Source organism: Podarcis tiliguerta, assembly GCF_965153285.1.
Source record: "Podarcis tiliguerta genome assembly, chromosome: 4".
NCBI classification, from domain to species: domain Eukaryota; kingdom Metazoa; phylum Chordata; class Lepidosauria; order Squamata; family Lacertidae; genus Podarcis; species Podarcis tiliguerta.
Window position 1 is genome coordinate 26,531,635 of NC_139537.1, and position 17,051 is coordinate 26,548,685.

Genomic DNA, 17,051 nt, shown 5'->3' on the forward strand with positions numbered 1-17,051 from the left:
TGCCATTTGACAGTACGAATTTTTTTTCGTCCCCCACTTTAGGTTTTCATTTGGAGCAGCATCTTAGCGAAATTGCGTTGCAAACAGCCCTTTCCAGTTCTTCGAGACATTATGCTGGCCGTTCTTTCCAGATATTTCGAGCTCTAAAGCAACCTCTATCTGCACATGCTCTGTCAGATCTTCTTTCAAGATTGGTGGAAGTTATAGGAGAACACGGAGAGGAGATTCAGGTACAAGTATGCTTCAGCATTCATAAGAACGGAGGAAGTTACCCCATACTGAGTGAAACAATCAGTCTAGTCTGAACTGACCTGCAGGTGGTTCTCCAGAATTTTGAATAGGAGTATTTCCTGTTCCTTCCTAGCGATGCCAGGGGTTTGTACAGCTGACAAAGCACTGGAGAAACATGATCAAATCGCAGAGTCCCAGTTAACAGTCTGGCAGTCCTATTTTGGACCAATTGCAGTTTCCAGGCCAATTTCAAAGGCCTCATGCACAACATCCTGCAGGAATCTCGGCCTGAGGTTAACATAGTGTGGGTAATTGTGCACAGGCTGTCTCCGTCCAAGTATAGCCGCGGCAGCCATTTTGGCCTCTAAGGACAATGGTGCATCATCAAACACACACCTCCTATTTAAAAACTAGTTCTTTAGAGAAAGCGCAACTGCCTTCAGAATGGGTTGAATACCATTCACCAGAACAAACAAACCACCCCTCACCGCTACCTCAATTTTTTTCTGAGTTGAGTTTCAGTTTATTAATTCTCATCCAATCCATTACCATTCCCAGGCACTAATCCAGCACATCCACTGCCTGTCCTGAATTGGATGAAAAATACAGTGAGGTGATGGCCGCTGGGGAGAGAGCCTTTTTTATGGTATCATGTGCTCTAGAGCTATCACCCTTCTTCGTTACTCTCAGGGCCTTGAAATGATGCTGTGCTTGCTTGAAATGACTGGAACTTAATTTGCTAGCACGTTGCAAAGCTACTAGAGACATTAAAAGTGCTCGCATATTTGTTTCTTCAATAAATTTTGTACGAGTCCTGATTAAACATTGTTGCGATTTGTGGAGAAGAAAATGTTTGGCTCTGATTTGTTTAGATGGTGGCATTGCATGGAGAGTTTAAAAAAGAAATTGGCCTTGTTTATTCATGATTTACCGAGTTTATTCATGATTTCACAATTGCGGCGTGTAGCAAACCCATTTCATCACAGTGCACAGAGTTCAGTTTCTCAGAACTGGAGCAAGACTAGACATGGGATTCATGGGCAGGAGCAGTTGGAAAAGACTTGCCTTGGAATGCCCTCTACTTAAAACAAAAGAGATAAATAATGGCTTCCCTCATATGATCTGACAGCAGTTGCTAACATCTATAACTCTTGAGAGCTGCAGATGCATACAAGGCTAAAATTTTCCAGGCAACATTGCATTCTTGGTTCTGTTCAGCAACACAGAGATGAGCAACAAATGAGAATCTTCAAAGAGAAATTGAGAGAGAATTATTATTATTTACTAAAATATGAATCACCTTTTACATGGGTGCCAAGGTAATTTACACATCTATCAAAAAACAGCTAAAAATAGTTTTTTAATTATTATTTTTTAAAAATCACTGCTTAAAAATGAACATGAGAGCTTTTTATCCAGGTGGAAATATTTGTTGAAACAAAAATGTCTTCGGTTATTTTTGGAAAGTACAGAGAATGAAAAACACTCTTATACAACAAAGTAGGACAGACTGCAGGTCTTATATCTTTCCTGACATCTCATGCACTGTGGAATCCATCCAGTATTGCTCAAGGTCTGAGATGATGCTCACTATGGAGTTTTTTACCAAAGGAGTGATAGCAGGGATATAATCACGTGCACCGACTTTTAGTTTCTTTTGTTCACACATTAATGAAAATGAATTAATGAACCTGAAGTCATGCTTAGTTAATGAATTAAATAATTAGCTAATATTGATGTTCATCAAACTATCCAGAACTAGCCATTCATCATAAATGGTCCATCTTTTTCAGAGTTTAGTTCCAGAGGTCGAATAGCTGTGATTAACAGCATTATATGAGAAATGCTAAACGTTAGGCGGCAGGCATATACTTAAATAACCATCTTTCTGCATTTTTTGGCAGGGCTATGTTATGGAAGCACTGCTGACGTTAGAGGCTACTGTGGATAATCTGTACGACTGCCTGAAGAACAGTGATCTTTTGACAGTTTTGTCTCGGTAGGAGTTTTGCCTCTTAGTTATAAGGGTCCTTTCAGTAAAACTCCCAGGTTATTAAGGCAGAACACTCTCTGAACTGCACAGGGAGAGATGCACAAGTAACTAAACTCAACCCCCATTTGTTAAAACAGGCTGCGTGCAAGCAATCTAAATTAGCAGCATAGTCCTTGTTACATCTGGAACACTGTCATGAACGGCTATATAATAGCGCATACTGTAAGGGGGAAAGAGAGGTCTCTTAAGCCGAGAAGTCTAGCTTTGCACAGTAAGCCCACAACTTACGCACATTTACTGCACTTTTATAAGATGCCCCCTATTTGGGGGGACTCAAAATTAAGAAAATGGGAGGCTTGCCCAGAGTTGTTGAGCTTTTTTGGGGGGGGGGTTGCCAAAAATCGTTCACCAACATCACCTACACTGCCACTCACATGCGTTGCAAAAGCCAGCTATCGTCTGTCCCCTCGCCGACAAAACCGCCTATTGCCCGCCCAATTGCCGCAGCGACAGCCAATCAACAACAGCCCTTGAGGCAGCCACCAATAACACACCCAATAGCCGCTGACAATCTCCGGCTCGCGGCATCAACCAGTCCCATGTCCCCCCAGTACACTACCCCCGATTATAAGACGCCCCCTGATTCTGAACATAATTTTCTAAGAATAAAGCCTCGTCTTATACACGGAAAAGTACGGTAACTTGTGGACATTCAGCTTTACGCACATTACAAAAGGTTTTTTTAAAAATTAGGAAGGGGGAGGGTGCCTGAGGAAAAAGACTTTGGCAATCCCGTCCACCATTGAACCCATTGTGTTTTGACTATACACGATTTTGGCTTTAGGCGCCATCCCTGTAATGTAATCCCCAGTGTAAGTTGCAGGTTCACCAAAAGAAGTCGGCACAATAAAGTTTGAATTATTGTCCATTTCCATTTCAGGGTTATAGACAATCTTTAAGGGTAAGTGGGACCAGAAGTCAATGATGTATGAGTGTTATTTACCTCATCTTTTTTAAACAAATCAATTACAAAAAAAGAGGAAAAATATACAAAAGCAAAATCCCAACTCACCCCACCGCCAGTGGATCAATCTACCTTATTTTTCGCCCTATAGGACGCACTTTTTCCCCTCCAAAAATGAAGGGGAAATGTGTGTGTGTCCTATGGGGCGAATGCAGGCTTTCGCTGAAGCCTGGAGAGCGAGAGGGGTCAGTGTGCACCGACCCCTCTCGCTCTCCAGGCTTCGCGCAGCTCTCCGCAAGGCGCCGGGAGCCCAGCGCCGGGCTCCCACGGCTTGTGGAGAGTTGCCTATTCTGGGGGCTGGGGTCGGGGGAAGCTTGGGCTTCCCCCGCCCCAGCCCCGCCCCTGGGGGGCAAATAATTTTTTTTCCCTTTATATCTTTGAGCATATTTCTTCCCATATTTCTTCCCTCTCCCATCTCAGTTGTGCCACTTAACTTCAGGAGATTGGAAGCACTGACTTTGAGGATGCAGAACAGAACTGCGACTAGTGGGAAGGGGGGGAACACCCTCCTTTCTTCCTTTCCAGCAATGGTGACCTCTGTTCCCATTGTGTCACCAATCACAGCAGTTTTACTAATTCTTTCAAACAGCAAAATGATGGGCATTTTATTTAAATGGCCCACAGAGGAAACTATTCTGCTGGGTGCCACATGAATGGCCGTGTTTGGCTTTGACTCGGTGTCATATTGTCAAGGCTGGGTTTCATGTGTGTCTGCGTTGACAGATCTCTGACACAACTTTTTCATGAGCATTCCTCTGCCCCCCTTTAATAAATTTGTGATGAGGTTCTTAGAATGTGGACGATGATGGGGGATACAGAGCCCAGTTTGTCTGTGTTGTCCTTGTTTGATTTGCTTTTTCAGAGGCATTGGCCAAGTCCTCCCAATCTAATCAAGGCAGACTTTGCCTTGGAGGGATGTCATTTCCTATCACCTGTTAAAGAAAAGTGGAGAACTGAAAAGTTAGATTGCATGCATTCATTCCATATATGTAGTCATGGAGAGAGAGCCAGTGTGGTGTAGTGGTTAAGAGCGGTAGTCTCGTAATCTAGGGAACCGGGTTCGCGTCTCCGCTCCTCCACATGCAGCTTCTGGGTGACCTTGGGCTAGTCACACTTCTCTGAAGTCTCTCAGCCCCACTCACTTCACAGAGTGTTTGGTGTGGGGGAGTAAGGGAAAGGAGAATGTTAGCCGCTTTGAGACTCCTTTGGGTAGTGATAAAGCAGGATATCAAATCCAAGCTCTTCTACTAACCTGCCCCTTCTATGTGAAACTTGCCCAGTATATTATCTTACCTAAAAGCCTAACCTTATCTGGCAGCTGTGCAGGCAGCAAAAGTTCTCAGAATGAGGGTCCAGTTAATATACAGGCATCTCCTTCCTAGTCTAATTGAAGACTTACCCAACAGCTAGGAATGGAGCTCATTCCTGGGCCAAACCAGCTTTCTCAGCAAAAGAAATCCTACGTATATGCCTCATGTAGCTACAGTGCAGACCACAACCCAAAAGCTGCCCACTAGACGCTAGTCTTCACCCTGTGGCTGGATTTGCCAATGATTGCATCAATTTCTATTTGCATCTAATTTACCCATATTTTCCTTTTGGTTTATATCTTCTTGAGGTATAGGCTGTGTATATTCTGCCCTAAAAAATAAATACATACCAAATTCTCCACCCAGGTGAACCATCTCCTCTATTCAAAATCTATAAAAATTACATTAGTTAACATACTTGCACATTCTTGCTCCTTTCCCTCAGTGTAATGTGTTTCTGCAAATCGTGTAAAGGCAGCAAAGCTTTATTCTCCATAATACAAAGTACCCTGAGACCCTAAGTCTAGAACTGGGCCTTCCGAAATTGCTCTTAATGCCGTCGTCTGGATCCAGTGACTCCGAAGTGGGCATATGAGTGCTCCTATTTGCATGCAGAGCAAAAAAGGAAGAGGAATTGACTTAACTGCTGAGAAGTGTTTTGTATTTGGAGTGGGATTGCATGAGTGAGGCCTTCTTTACTGTTGAGGTGAATTGGGCAGCTCCTGTTCACATGGATCTTCAGGTACTGGGCCCAGTAACTTTTGTTTTGTTTTGTTTTGCTTAGTTCATCATCACCGGATTTAACGTCAAGTTCAAAGCTGACCGCAAATCGGAAGAGTACAGGGCAGCTGAATGTCAACGCGGGAGCTGCAGGTGGCAATACGGCAACCGCTGAGCGCAGCCGGCACCAGAGGAGCTTTTCAGTGCCAAAAAAGTTCGGGGATGTGGACCGATCCTCCGACCCTCCTCGCAGTGCCACCCTCGACAGGATACAGGCCTGCACTCAGCAGGGCCTCTCCCCCAAAACCAGGAGCTCGTCCTCTTTAAAAGACAGCCTCACAGACCCTAACAATATTAACAACCCTACGAACCTCTTGGCCACCATCTTCTGGGTTGCTGTGGCTTTGATGGAATCCGATTTTGAGTTTGAATATCTAATGGCGCTGAGGCTGCTGAATAAGCTGCTTGTTCATTTGCCGCTGGATAAAGTGGAAAACAGAGAAAAGCTAGAAAAGCTGCAAGGGCAGTTGAAATGGACAGATTTCTCAGGGCTCCAGCAGCTGCTGCTGAAAGGTTTCACTTCCCTTACCACCACGGACCTTACGCTGCAGCTCTTCAGTTTGTTGACCCCGGTTTCACGCGTGTCCATGGTGGATTCGTCCCAAGCCATAGGTAGTGTCGATAGATGTTTTGTTTCATTGATTGACTGCGTTTCTTCTGCATTTTTAGCTAAAAGGTCAAGCATCTATTATAAGGAATATGTCCTTCATAGCAATTGATAATAATCATTATGTTTTGCATATAAGAAACTAATCCTCCAAATATAATATCACTTCATGCGCTTGACACGTTTTAAAGTAAATACAGGATGTTTTAAAGTGGAGGCACATATGATTTTATTATGACAGCATAAAGTACAGTTTGAAATCTGTATTATTCATGCCTTCTCAAATTTCTACTTTTTTGTGTGCGCCAGGGTTTCCATTGAATGTTCTGTGCCTCCTGCCTCATTTAATTCAGCACTTTGATGGCCCAAATCAGTTCTGCAAGGATATCGCAGAAAGGATAGCTCAGGTACCATCCGTCTTCGATCCGTCTTAGGTCTAATTAAATCCCAGGATTGTTTTTGGATCGCTGTTAACATAACTTTCATGTTCCCTATATGTCACCAGGTCTGTCTAGAAGAAAAGAACCCCAAGCTGTCAAACCTAGCCCATGTCATGACTCTTTATAAAACTCACAGCTACACGAGAGACTGTGCAACCTGGGTGAACGTTGTTTGCCGTTACCTTCATGAAACGTTTGCTGATACTACTCTGAACATGGTTACGTATTTAGCTGAGGTATGTTTCTACCACTCAGTCTTGTTTCTGTCTTCTACTGGCAGCTTTCCTAAGGCTGTAATCTTAACCCATTTATCTGGGAGTAAGCCCCATTGAAGTGAATTGGGTTTAGTTCTGGTTAGGGGTTGCACATTATGTTCCCAAATATTCAGCGAAGGAATTCCTGTGTATTTGTGTGTGTACTTGTGTGTAGGTGTGTATACAATAATAATATAATTGGCCCAAAGGCTGGGAATGCCTCCCCCAGGAGACTCTGAGAACAGATATTAACCATTAAAAATAAATAAATTAGAACGAATGCATAATAAACAGCAGACATTGTATAACCTCTGTGCAAGCAAATCAGGATGAATGCTCAATAAACCTGTTTTCCAGAGGCACTTTCTCTCGTACACACACATAAACAGCAGAAACGCTCTCTTTCTCTGAACTGTTTGAGAGAGACAGCTCCCTCATTACAGCGCTGTGACAGGGAGGATAGGAAACACTCTATTTTGCTGTTATTGCATTCTTTTTGGAATGTACTTCAGTGTAAGCCTAGCTCAGGCATAGGCAAACTTGACCCTCCAAATGTTTTGGGACTACAACTCCCACCATCCCTAACTAACAGGACCAGTGGTCAGGGATGATGGAAATTGTAGTCTCAAAACATCTGGAGGGCTGAGTTTGCCTATGCCTGGCATAGCCTTGTGATGTGCAGTTTTTGATAAAATGTCAGCCTCTTTTGAACAAACCAGAGTTTCCTTGCTTCTATCATTGGAGTGCAAGAAAAACTGTCATCTTGCCTCTCCTACAGCATTGTTTTGATTATGCTGATTTATCATCCTGGACTGTACAAGGAATGTATACACAAGTGAGTTCTTTTTCCATGTATTAGAATTGTTATGATATTCCTGTGACTGTTCACTGAGAACCAGAAGAGCATTACCAAGTGTTATATTATTTTGATTTATATAAATATTGAGCTCTTGGTATTCCTTTCCACAACTTGGGTCTGGATGCTCAAGTTTGTTTGAAGGACATACAAAATAGATGCAAGAAGACACCTGAAAACCTCCTTGGAAATTTAAAAAGCAGTAATGGCACCAGCTTTTGAAAGTTAGCACATTTGCTTTTGAAGCACCGACATGGCCACAGGTTAGCAATGGTGGAAGAAGGCTAAACAAGAAAGTTGTGGGTAGGCTGGCTTAGATAATGAACTATGAGGATGTTTAGGTTCCATAGGTTAATTTTTTATTGTAAAAGTCGGCGCAAAGTGAGTTCCTTCAGAACATTGCATCTGAGCTCCATAACAAAATAGATTATCGGTATGTAGCCGAGTGCACTAATGTGCAAGATTCTAACCTATGATCTTCAGAGTTATTATCCAGGAGCTGGCTTCAACTAAATAGGTGTACTAGCGGGAGCCAGTTCAAGAAGTCCCACTAGTGCAATGGGACTCTTCCACACATACACCATGTGCCTGCTACACTCCCCAAATCTTCTCTGGGGGTGGGAGAACCCCCATAACAGTGCAAGGCGGGAGGGGAGGTTATTCCACCAGATAAACTGACATGCTAGCACTGATGGAATGATTAGAAAAGTGAAACGTTGCGTTCCTCCCACATCTCTCACCATTTTACATCTTTAGCAGCAAAATTGGTGTGTTTTTAATGTAAGGATTATGATTTTGTTTATGTTTTCTCACAGCTGCTGGAAAAGGGGCTTCCCAGCATGCAACAGTCCCTTTTGCAGATAATCTATAGTCTTCTTAGTTATATGGACCTATCAGGCATTCCCGTAAAACAGTTTAACATGGAGGTGTTAAAGACCATTGAAAAATATGTGCAGGTAAGTATTGCATTTACCTCATAGAGCTTGTATAAAAAACCAGTGCTTATTCGCTCATTTAGAAAAGGATTTATATGGACTCACATAAAATATAAAGGCCTCAAGAGCCAGTGTGGTGTAGTGGTTAAGAGCGGTAGATTTGTAATCTGGGGAACTGGGTTCGTGTCCCCGCTCCTCCACATACAGCTGCTGGGTGACCTTGGGCTAGTCACACTTCTTTGAAATCTCTCAGCCCCACTCACCTCACAGAGTGTTTGTTGTGGGGGAGGAAGGGAAAGGAGAATGTTAGCCGCTTTGAGACTCCTTCGGGTAGTGATAAAGCGGGATATCAAATCCAAACTCTTCTTCTTCATGTAACCTAGTTTTCCCTTTCACTCCTGAGTTAGTGGCAAGCCAAACCTTTCCTCTGAAATGTGGCAGACTGAGATGAGAAATGACAAGGGGAAATTTTGGGGAAGTGGAGGAGAAAACACAGACCAGTCTTGTTTACATAGTGCCAAGCGATGCTTTGGCATTGTGTCTGATTTGCTGCATGTATGCTGCGGCCAGAGGTGGTTTTGGGGTAGCATGACCAGTTTGACCTCACTGGGTGCCGTGGTGCAGGGGGCGCCACAACAATGCTGTAGAAAGCAGCGTGAGAGGCGGGGGGCACCGAATCCTAACGTTGCACAGGGTGCTGCTGAAATTTGAAACTCCAAAGTCCACCACTGCTGCTTCAGTCAGCCCCAACTTCTGTAGACATGAAATCCAAATTCTGCATTCAGAATCAGTTGCAGAATTCACACCCAGAATAGCATGCATTTACTCTGATTCATTCTGCTTCTGAGATACATATTTCCAGACAATTTGGCATTTTTCTGCAAGGAGTAATGGAAAGCACAAAGAAAAGGCAAAAGTACTGTAGTTATCACTGCACTCCAGATCCCCTTTTTCCCCATCATCCTTAACCTGTCACTCAGAGGAAGGGTCCTGGTTCAGGAAAATGTTTGTGCAATTAAATTATACTTGAAATAAAATCCGACTCCTGTCCAAACACTACCCAAGTTTTCTTTGCTTTTTGCTGGAAACACAAAAGTTAGAAATGATTTCAAAAAAAGGCAAGAATGTAAAATTCTGTGCCTAATTCCAGCGTGACAGGAAAAAATATTCAAAGCTGATTCAGTCCTCTTTATTCTCAGTTGGAGAATTAATTCATGGTCTGAAAAGGATGATAATATACTATAATAATATTCTCATTTAACTCTGTGCGGTATATATACATTCTGTGTATATATTGTCAAACCTGTATTGCATTTGAAACTAGTATCATTACTGAGCACCCAAATTGTTGTAATTAATTAATAGTAAGTAATTTTATTGTGTGTGATGTTCCTCCTCTTCTAGTAGATTTTGTTCCCACTTAATGTATAATATGTTATATATTTGTGGAAAATTGTTTCCAGAGCATTCACTGGCGAGAAGCCCTAAATATATTGAAGTTGGTAGTTTCACGCTCAGCAAGCCTGGTTTTGCCCTCCTACCAGCAGCACAGCGACCTTTCAAAAATGGAAATACATCGTGTATGGAACAACGCTTCCAAAGAACTACCTGGGAAAACGTTAGACTTCCATTTTGATATTTCTGAGGTACTATATTCTTGTCACGATAAATCTGCATATCCAGTGCATGTCCCTTTGAAAGCTGAAGCAAATAGAAATACAGTGGTACCTCTGGCTACGTACTTAATTCATTCTGGAGGTCCGTTCTTAACCCGAAACTGTGCTTAACCTGAGGTACCACTTTAGCTAATGGGGCCTCCATCGCGCAATTTCTGTTCTCATCCTGAAGCAAAGTTCTAAACCCAAGGTATTATTTCTGGGTTAGCGGAGTCTGTAACCTGAAGCGTATGTAACCCAAGGTACCACTGTACTGTATCATTTTAAAACACATAATCTTAAACATGGGTTTCAATGAGGCATGTGGACAAGGTACTGGCTGGCTGGGCCAGGGTGGGGACAGCTGGCTGGGCCAGGGTGGGGATTAATGCCTCCTTGTGAGAGAGGGGCTGTCCCTGCCTGATTAAAGGAAACAATGGTAAAAACCATTCCTCAAGAAACCCTCCCTGGATTTGGAGAATCTAAGTAACTTCCAGCCAGTTGCCAATCTCCCTTTCTTGGACAAACCAGATCCAGGGTTGCCACAGGTTGCCACAGATCAGATCCAGGTTCTCTTGGAGGAGACTTAATTTCTAGATCAACTTCAGTCGGGGTTTAGGCCCAGCTTTGACACAGAAACTGATCCCTGTACGATGACCTCTGTTAAAAGGGGGGGAAATGTGTCCTGTTAATTGTCCTCAACCTCTCGGTGGCTTTCAATACCATCGACCATGGTATCCTTCTGAAATGACTGAGTTAGGGGTAGGTGGCACCGTTTTGTGGTGGTTCTGGTCCTACTTGGATGGTGGTTCCCAGAGGGCGATGCTTAGGGAGTGCTCTTCAGCCCTGCCTTATAGAATTGTAGAATCATAGAATTGTACAGTTGGAAAGAACTCCAAGCATCATCTTGTCTAACCCTCTGAAATGCAGGGATCTCAACTAAACCATATATGACAGATGGACACCCGACATCTGCTTAAAAACCTCCAAGGAAGGAAAGTCCACCGCCTCTCATGGGTCCAGCGTCAAAAAACTCTTACTGTAAAGCCCTTCAAAATGCTAAATACTGTTCATTGTTTTCTTTTAAGACTCCAATTATTGGGAGACGATATGATGAGCTACAGAGTTCCTCAGGCAGGGATGGAAAACCTAGAATAATGCCTGTCACCCGTAGCACTTCTTCAACATCTTCTGGGTCTAACTCCAATGTCCTTGTTCCTGTTAGCTGGAAGAGGCCTCAGTATTCTCAGGTAAAATCTAGGGATCATCTGGAGAAGTGCTGTCACTTGTCCCCCGTGTTACAGAGACCTGTCTTGATTTCAAGCAGAACTCAGCCCTATGCTGTGGAACACTTTCAGCAGACATCCGGCAGACAATCCTCACTTTTGACTTTCAGGCGTCTCTTGAAGACCTTTTTTGTGCTATGTAGTGGTTTAACATTTTCTTGAGTAGCCCATCATTTAAAAAATGGTTTCGTATTGCTTTAAATTTTTTAAAATCTTGCTGAACCACTGCCCTGATATTTTATGGGAGGGTGATATATAAATACTTTTATAAGTAAACAAAATGCCTATCCAGTTTCAGGAATTGAGCTTTTGGGGGGGAAATTGCTAAAACACCTACAAAAACTTTATCCATATGAAATTATAAGAGACAACAGTTTGATTAAAATTAGGAGCTATCAGGAGTGGAGCTTTCGGTGTTTGTTAAATGCTCCCTATTTTTTCTTCTATGATTTGAGCTCTGAAATGTGTGGCATTGCTTAAACTCCTTTCTGTCTTTCTCTCTGTCTTCCCCCTTTTTAAAAAAAGAAAAGGACAAAAGAAAAGTTAGTGCACGTTCTTACACTTTGTGGTCAAGAAGTCGGCCTGAGCAAAAACCCTTCGGTAAGTCTCATATTTCTCCTTCTAGGGCTTATTCATAAACAGTTCAAAGGTACAGCTCTAAATTTTACCTTCAGTTTGCTGGCGTGATGTGACCCTTCCATAATGAATGCTGTTTCTCAGCCAAACGCAAGCAATAGATGTGCCTGTTAAAACATTGTTGTTGGTTTAGGCAAGCCTATCCATACATGTAGATGTTGGTGTGTTTTAATCTCTTTTACTGTTAAACTTTAATTATGTTTACTTGTTTTAATTGCTTTTAACCTCTCTTTACTGACCACTGTAATACTTCATGCTAGCCAGTAGAGGATTTTCCAGAATCAAGTGGTATATAAATTTTGTTAAGTAACTAAAATAAAATAATGTGTCTACCCACCAACCCACTCCCCTTATCAAGAAATTATCTCTCAACGGCTTTGTTAAGATATGGCTCGCTGGCTAACTCATTTCAGAATTCCTTAACTGTTCATTTAGGCATTGTGACTATCTGTCTCTGACCGTTATACTTCCTGAACATTTCAGAAATTTAAGAATTCAAAGTCCATTCTGGCTGAGACATATGGGAACAAAATAGGAGATAAAAGGGTAGGGTAGAAAGGAAACCCTGGTTGTTGGAATTCCTTTTCGGCTAAACATATGGGTCTCAGAGTATGAGTCAGGTTTTCCATAGGTGACAGAAGAAATGGCTAGTAGTACATCTGTATCACCTGCCTAACATTTCTCAGTCTGCCCACTTCCCCACCCCAAGTTCAAAAATGTACATGCTGCATTTATTTGTTCGTTTGGGGGGGGGGATGCCCTTAGCCTCCAGTTTTTGTTTTTGCCATTTCCTCTGCTAGAACTGATGCCAATCAGTAACTGTAGAAAATCAGCTGTAAGAGGCAGTTGGAAAAACAGCTGCTGCAGACAGACTTCTCTCTCTCCCACTTTCTCCCCGCCCCCCCCCACCCCCTCTTGCATCTAAGAGTGTATGGACACACTCTACAAATAAACTGCCCCCATTGACAGAAAAGCACGGTTAGCGCCATGGTTGTGGAATGATGAAGTTCAAACATATTTGTAAATAATAACAACTGAAATATAACACATTCTAATTTATTTGCATGCTTTCCCTTGTAACAATTGAGAAGCAAAAGGGCTGGCTTACTCCTTTTCTGTGCCCTTCCCGCAGTTGCATTCTGTTCCCATAAATGCATATAAATACTAAGGAAGCATCAATCTGCACCCATTAGGAGGTAGCTTGGACGTGTTCCTGCAGCTCATAGTTGCGTCTTAGTATGAGTTTAATCTGAAGGCACCTGTCCAACATAAATAATAAAAAGGAGCCTTCTAAAAATACCCACTGAAGGAATTAGGTGTGTACAGCTTTCTGAAAAGCCCATTAGACTCACAAAAGAGCGTCGTAGAGGAAGAGTTTGTTTTGTTTTTAATAGAAAAATCCCTCTTGACTTTTAGGTGATTTTTTCTTCATGTGGAGATTTGGATCTGATTGAGCACCAAACGAGCCTGGTGGCTTCCGAGGACGGAGCCCGCGAGCAAGAGAACATGGACGATTCAAACAGCGAGCAGCAGTTCAGAGTCTTTAGGGATTTCGATTTCCTCGATGTGGAGCTGGAGGACGGGGAGGTATGGTACATTCTCTCTCAACAAACTTTGCTCTTACTGCAGATTAAGCCACATTTTAGCACTTCCCCAACAGTAAATAATGTCCTCTTTATATTCTAGCAAAGACTTAGCTGAGCAACGATAAATGTTTACACAGTGTTAGGGCAATAGCCTAACTTTTGGCAGGTTGCTATGCCCTTCCTTAAACATACATCTTTTTTTCTCTTTATATGCTTCATTTTTAAAAAACCAAAAACAAACCCTCAATTCACACTTTAATGCATGCTACAGAAGACTAGGGCTGAACGTTTTAGTGATTTGTACTGATACTAAGGTTTCCGTGCATTAAAATTTTAAAGATTCAGTACAGCCAAATGTCTGACATGCCCAATCATTAACAGGATGCATGCTTGGAATTTAATGAACACACTGCACAAGCCTTATAATCAGATGCTTTCATCAGTGCTCTCCCCAAAACCTAAGCATAGGCCCGTGCATGTGTGTATGTGCATATGTGATGTTTATGCAGCACAAACGCGATGAAATCCCTAGCACTTAAAAGCCCCGGTGCCGTTTTCTGCTCCACTCTGTGGTGTTAGCGATTCTCATCAGCTCTCGTAGGAGAAAAACAGAAGCCCGAGGGCCTGCAATCAGGTCTTGGCAGGTAAAAGCCTGTCAGTTTGTCTTTGACCGGAGTTGCTGCGAGGGCATATTATCCAGCTTACATCATATACTTGAAGGGTATTGGAACGCCTTGCTTTTGTTTCATTTTGTTTCTTTTTTTGGTAAGGCGTTTTACTTGTAATGCAGATCTGCTCCCTCTGGGAATAATTATATCTGTTTGACTGGAGAAAACGTCAGTGTTAGGGGCTGGAGGAGGCAAGGCGCTGCCACATCCGTTGCGCTGTGGGGAAAAGGGCGGTTAAGTGAGGAGGAGGGGAAACAGGGCCAGAAAGCAAAGAGGGGCAATTTTGGACAGGCGTTCTCATCCACGAGGGCATTCGCATGCCACCCTCCCTCTTTTCCTTACACCCGAAAGATAAATTCCCCTAGAGCAGGGGTCACCAACCTAAGGCCCATGGGCCAGAAGCAGCCTGCGGAGGTTGTTTGACCAGCCCACAAGCCACCCCTGAACCAGCACAGCGTAGGGACTCGCTTCTGCGGCACCAGAAATTGCGTCTGCAGAGGCGGAAATCACATCTGTGCAGATGCCGGAAATCACGGGCGCAATCTGGCCCAGGCAAGATCAACCTTGCTGACCCCTGCCCTAGAGTGTGTCCCGGGCCAATCTGTGATCTGCTGGGCAGTTGCAGCTGGCAGAGTTGCTTATCTGGCTTCTTGACATGGAGGTCACTGTGGTGTCAGGGGCAGGTCAACAATAATTCACACGGCTAGCTTTCTATACACAGGCATTGTGTTTATTTTAACTTTTCAAAATGCAATCCTCACCTGCAGCTTGGAGTAGAACAGCAAGCGTGTATAGATCCCCTTTGACCTTCCAGATACTACTGAACAAGAACACCCATCAGCTCCAGGAAATAATAGCCAACGGCCAGGGATGATAGGTGCTGTAGTTGGGCAACAGCTGGAGGGCCAGCCTGCCTTGTGGGCTGCATTCAGATGAGTTGGAGGTGTGGGGCTGGGGCTGACTGAAGGATGAAACTCCTTAGTGCACCTTAATGAGTAAAGTCAATTAGGTGCCTCAGCTGCGATACAAAATTGATACAATGGGGCAACAGCTGGATAAGCAGCAATTAAACTAGTGTGGGGGAAAGAATTCAAGTAAGTAGCCAGTCACTCCAGAAGCAAATTCCTTTGGGGACTGAAGAATAGCAAGCTGCTGGGGAAGGTGTCGAGAGAACTCCATAAGGCTGTTCTATATTAGCCCTTTAATAGCTCCAGTCAAGGAGCACTGGTTTTTCATGGTACTTGCTTGAAGAGGTTGTAAGTAGGACAGCAATAAAATATATAAATATAATTGAGAAATAAAGTAAGTATTGTTTCTTTCCGGGGGGGATCAGAAAGAATTGCCACCTAGCTAATGCTATCCTAGCTTTCTTTAATATATTCTCTTTAAAACCTGTGTGACTAACTCAGTTTAGTGTGTGAGAATAGCTCTTTGGTTTGCATGATTTAAAATCTGTGCTCAGACTGGTATTCAATCCATTTGTAGTGAAATCCTGTGCATGTTGACTCAGTATGTTCCACTTTGGACAAAGGGGTTTGCTATGAGTAAGACTTCCCTTGCTTTCACCTGAAGAGAATCCAGAGTCCTGCTTTGTCTTTTTTTCAGAAGCCAGTTTTTAATAAACTTTATGAAATAGCTTTTAAAGAGGAATTATGGATTGGTTTGTCGTACTACAGGCAAACACTGGTTGCCACAAATGAGTTGTACAAATGGAGAAATGATGGTGCTGCTGTTTGGCTCATGCAACAAGGCTTTCCTCTCCTCTTCCCTTCAGCTTCCCACACACCCCCAAAATCTGCTCCAGGGTTCTGGGGAGCCCATTGCGCAAGTAGAACCTCATGCTATAGGAATCCTAAATTATTTATTAATTTCTATGCCACCTACTGCCAAGATAAATTTCTAAGGAGTCAAAAACAAGCTGCTAAGTGGTACTCAATGCAATGCATTAACTTACTACGGTAATGTATTGATATAATCCATTGTACCACATTGCACAGTGCTAGAGTTTTCCATGTATGTTACATCATTCAGCCGTGAAACATCTCCACGCATTTGCCCCTCTTTTCTCTTCCTTCTCTGCGCATATGGTAAGAGAGCACCTGAGTTTGTTCTCTGCTTTTAAAGAATTTGCACTTAGTGTTGCATTTGAACCAGGCATCTTGGTTTAAAGCAAACCTTTGGTAGTTTGGGACGCGGGTGGCACTGTGGTCTAAACCACTGAGCCTCTTGGGCTTGCCAATCAGAAGGTCGGCGGTTCGAATCCCCGTGACGGGGTGAGCTCCCATTGCTCTGTCCCAGCTCCTGCCAACCTAGCAGTTCGAAAGCACACCAAAAAGTGCAAGTAGCTAAATAGGTACCGCTCCGGCAGGAAGGTAAAGGGCGTTTCTGTGTGCTACTCTGTTTTGCCAGAAGCGGCTTAGTCATGCTGGCTACATGACCCGGAAAAACTTTGGACAAACACTGGCTCCCTTGGCCTGTAAAGCGAGATGAGTGCCGCAACCCCAGAGTCGTTAGCGACTGGACTTAACTGTCAGGGGTCCTTTACCTTTACCTTTTCGGTAGTTTAGTACGCCAGCTTTGTAACCCCTCGTTTGGGTATATTACAAAACGCAGGAGAGGTTGCTTTGGCAGATTTGCAAGTAATGCTAATCTGAGTATCCTTAAAAGTGAAACTAAATTTGGCAGAAATCTCCTCCCCCACCCCAGCCCAGCTACTAGGCCAAAGGAAAGGGGGGAGGGAATGTGTGAGTCTGGCAATTTGCTTGGGTTTGCTGAGACTCATCCATGTAG

General features: G+C 43.2%; 1 protein-coding gene across 13 annotated transcripts in view; it reads left to right on the forward strand.

Annotated features, from left to right (window-relative positions):
* Nucleotides 1–17,051, forward strand: part of FRY (FRY microtubule binding protein) — a 191,417-nt gene that overhangs the window by 149,988 nt on the left and 24,378 nt on the right. For all 13 annotated transcript variants that reach the window (XM_083436987.1, XM_083436985.1, XM_083436984.1 and 10 more), the window contains 10 exons: nt 43–230; nt 2,136–2,230; nt 5,343–5,950; nt 6,255–6,352; nt 6,451–6,621; nt 8,311–8,451; nt 9,894–10,076; nt 11,174–11,335; nt 11,897–11,971; nt 13,424–13,594. In XM_083436987.1, the coding sequence (XP_083293113.1) occupies nt 43–230; nt 2,136–2,230; nt 5,343–5,950; nt 6,255–6,352; nt 6,451–6,621; nt 8,311–8,451; nt 9,894–10,076; nt 11,174–11,335; nt 11,897–11,971; nt 13,424–13,594 (1,892 nt within the window). The remainder of the gene's footprint in view (nt 1–42; nt 231–2,135; nt 2,231–5,342; nt 5,951–6,254; nt 6,353–6,450; nt 6,622–8,310; nt 8,452–9,893; nt 10,077–11,173; nt 11,336–11,896; nt 11,972–13,423; nt 13,595–17,051) is intronic.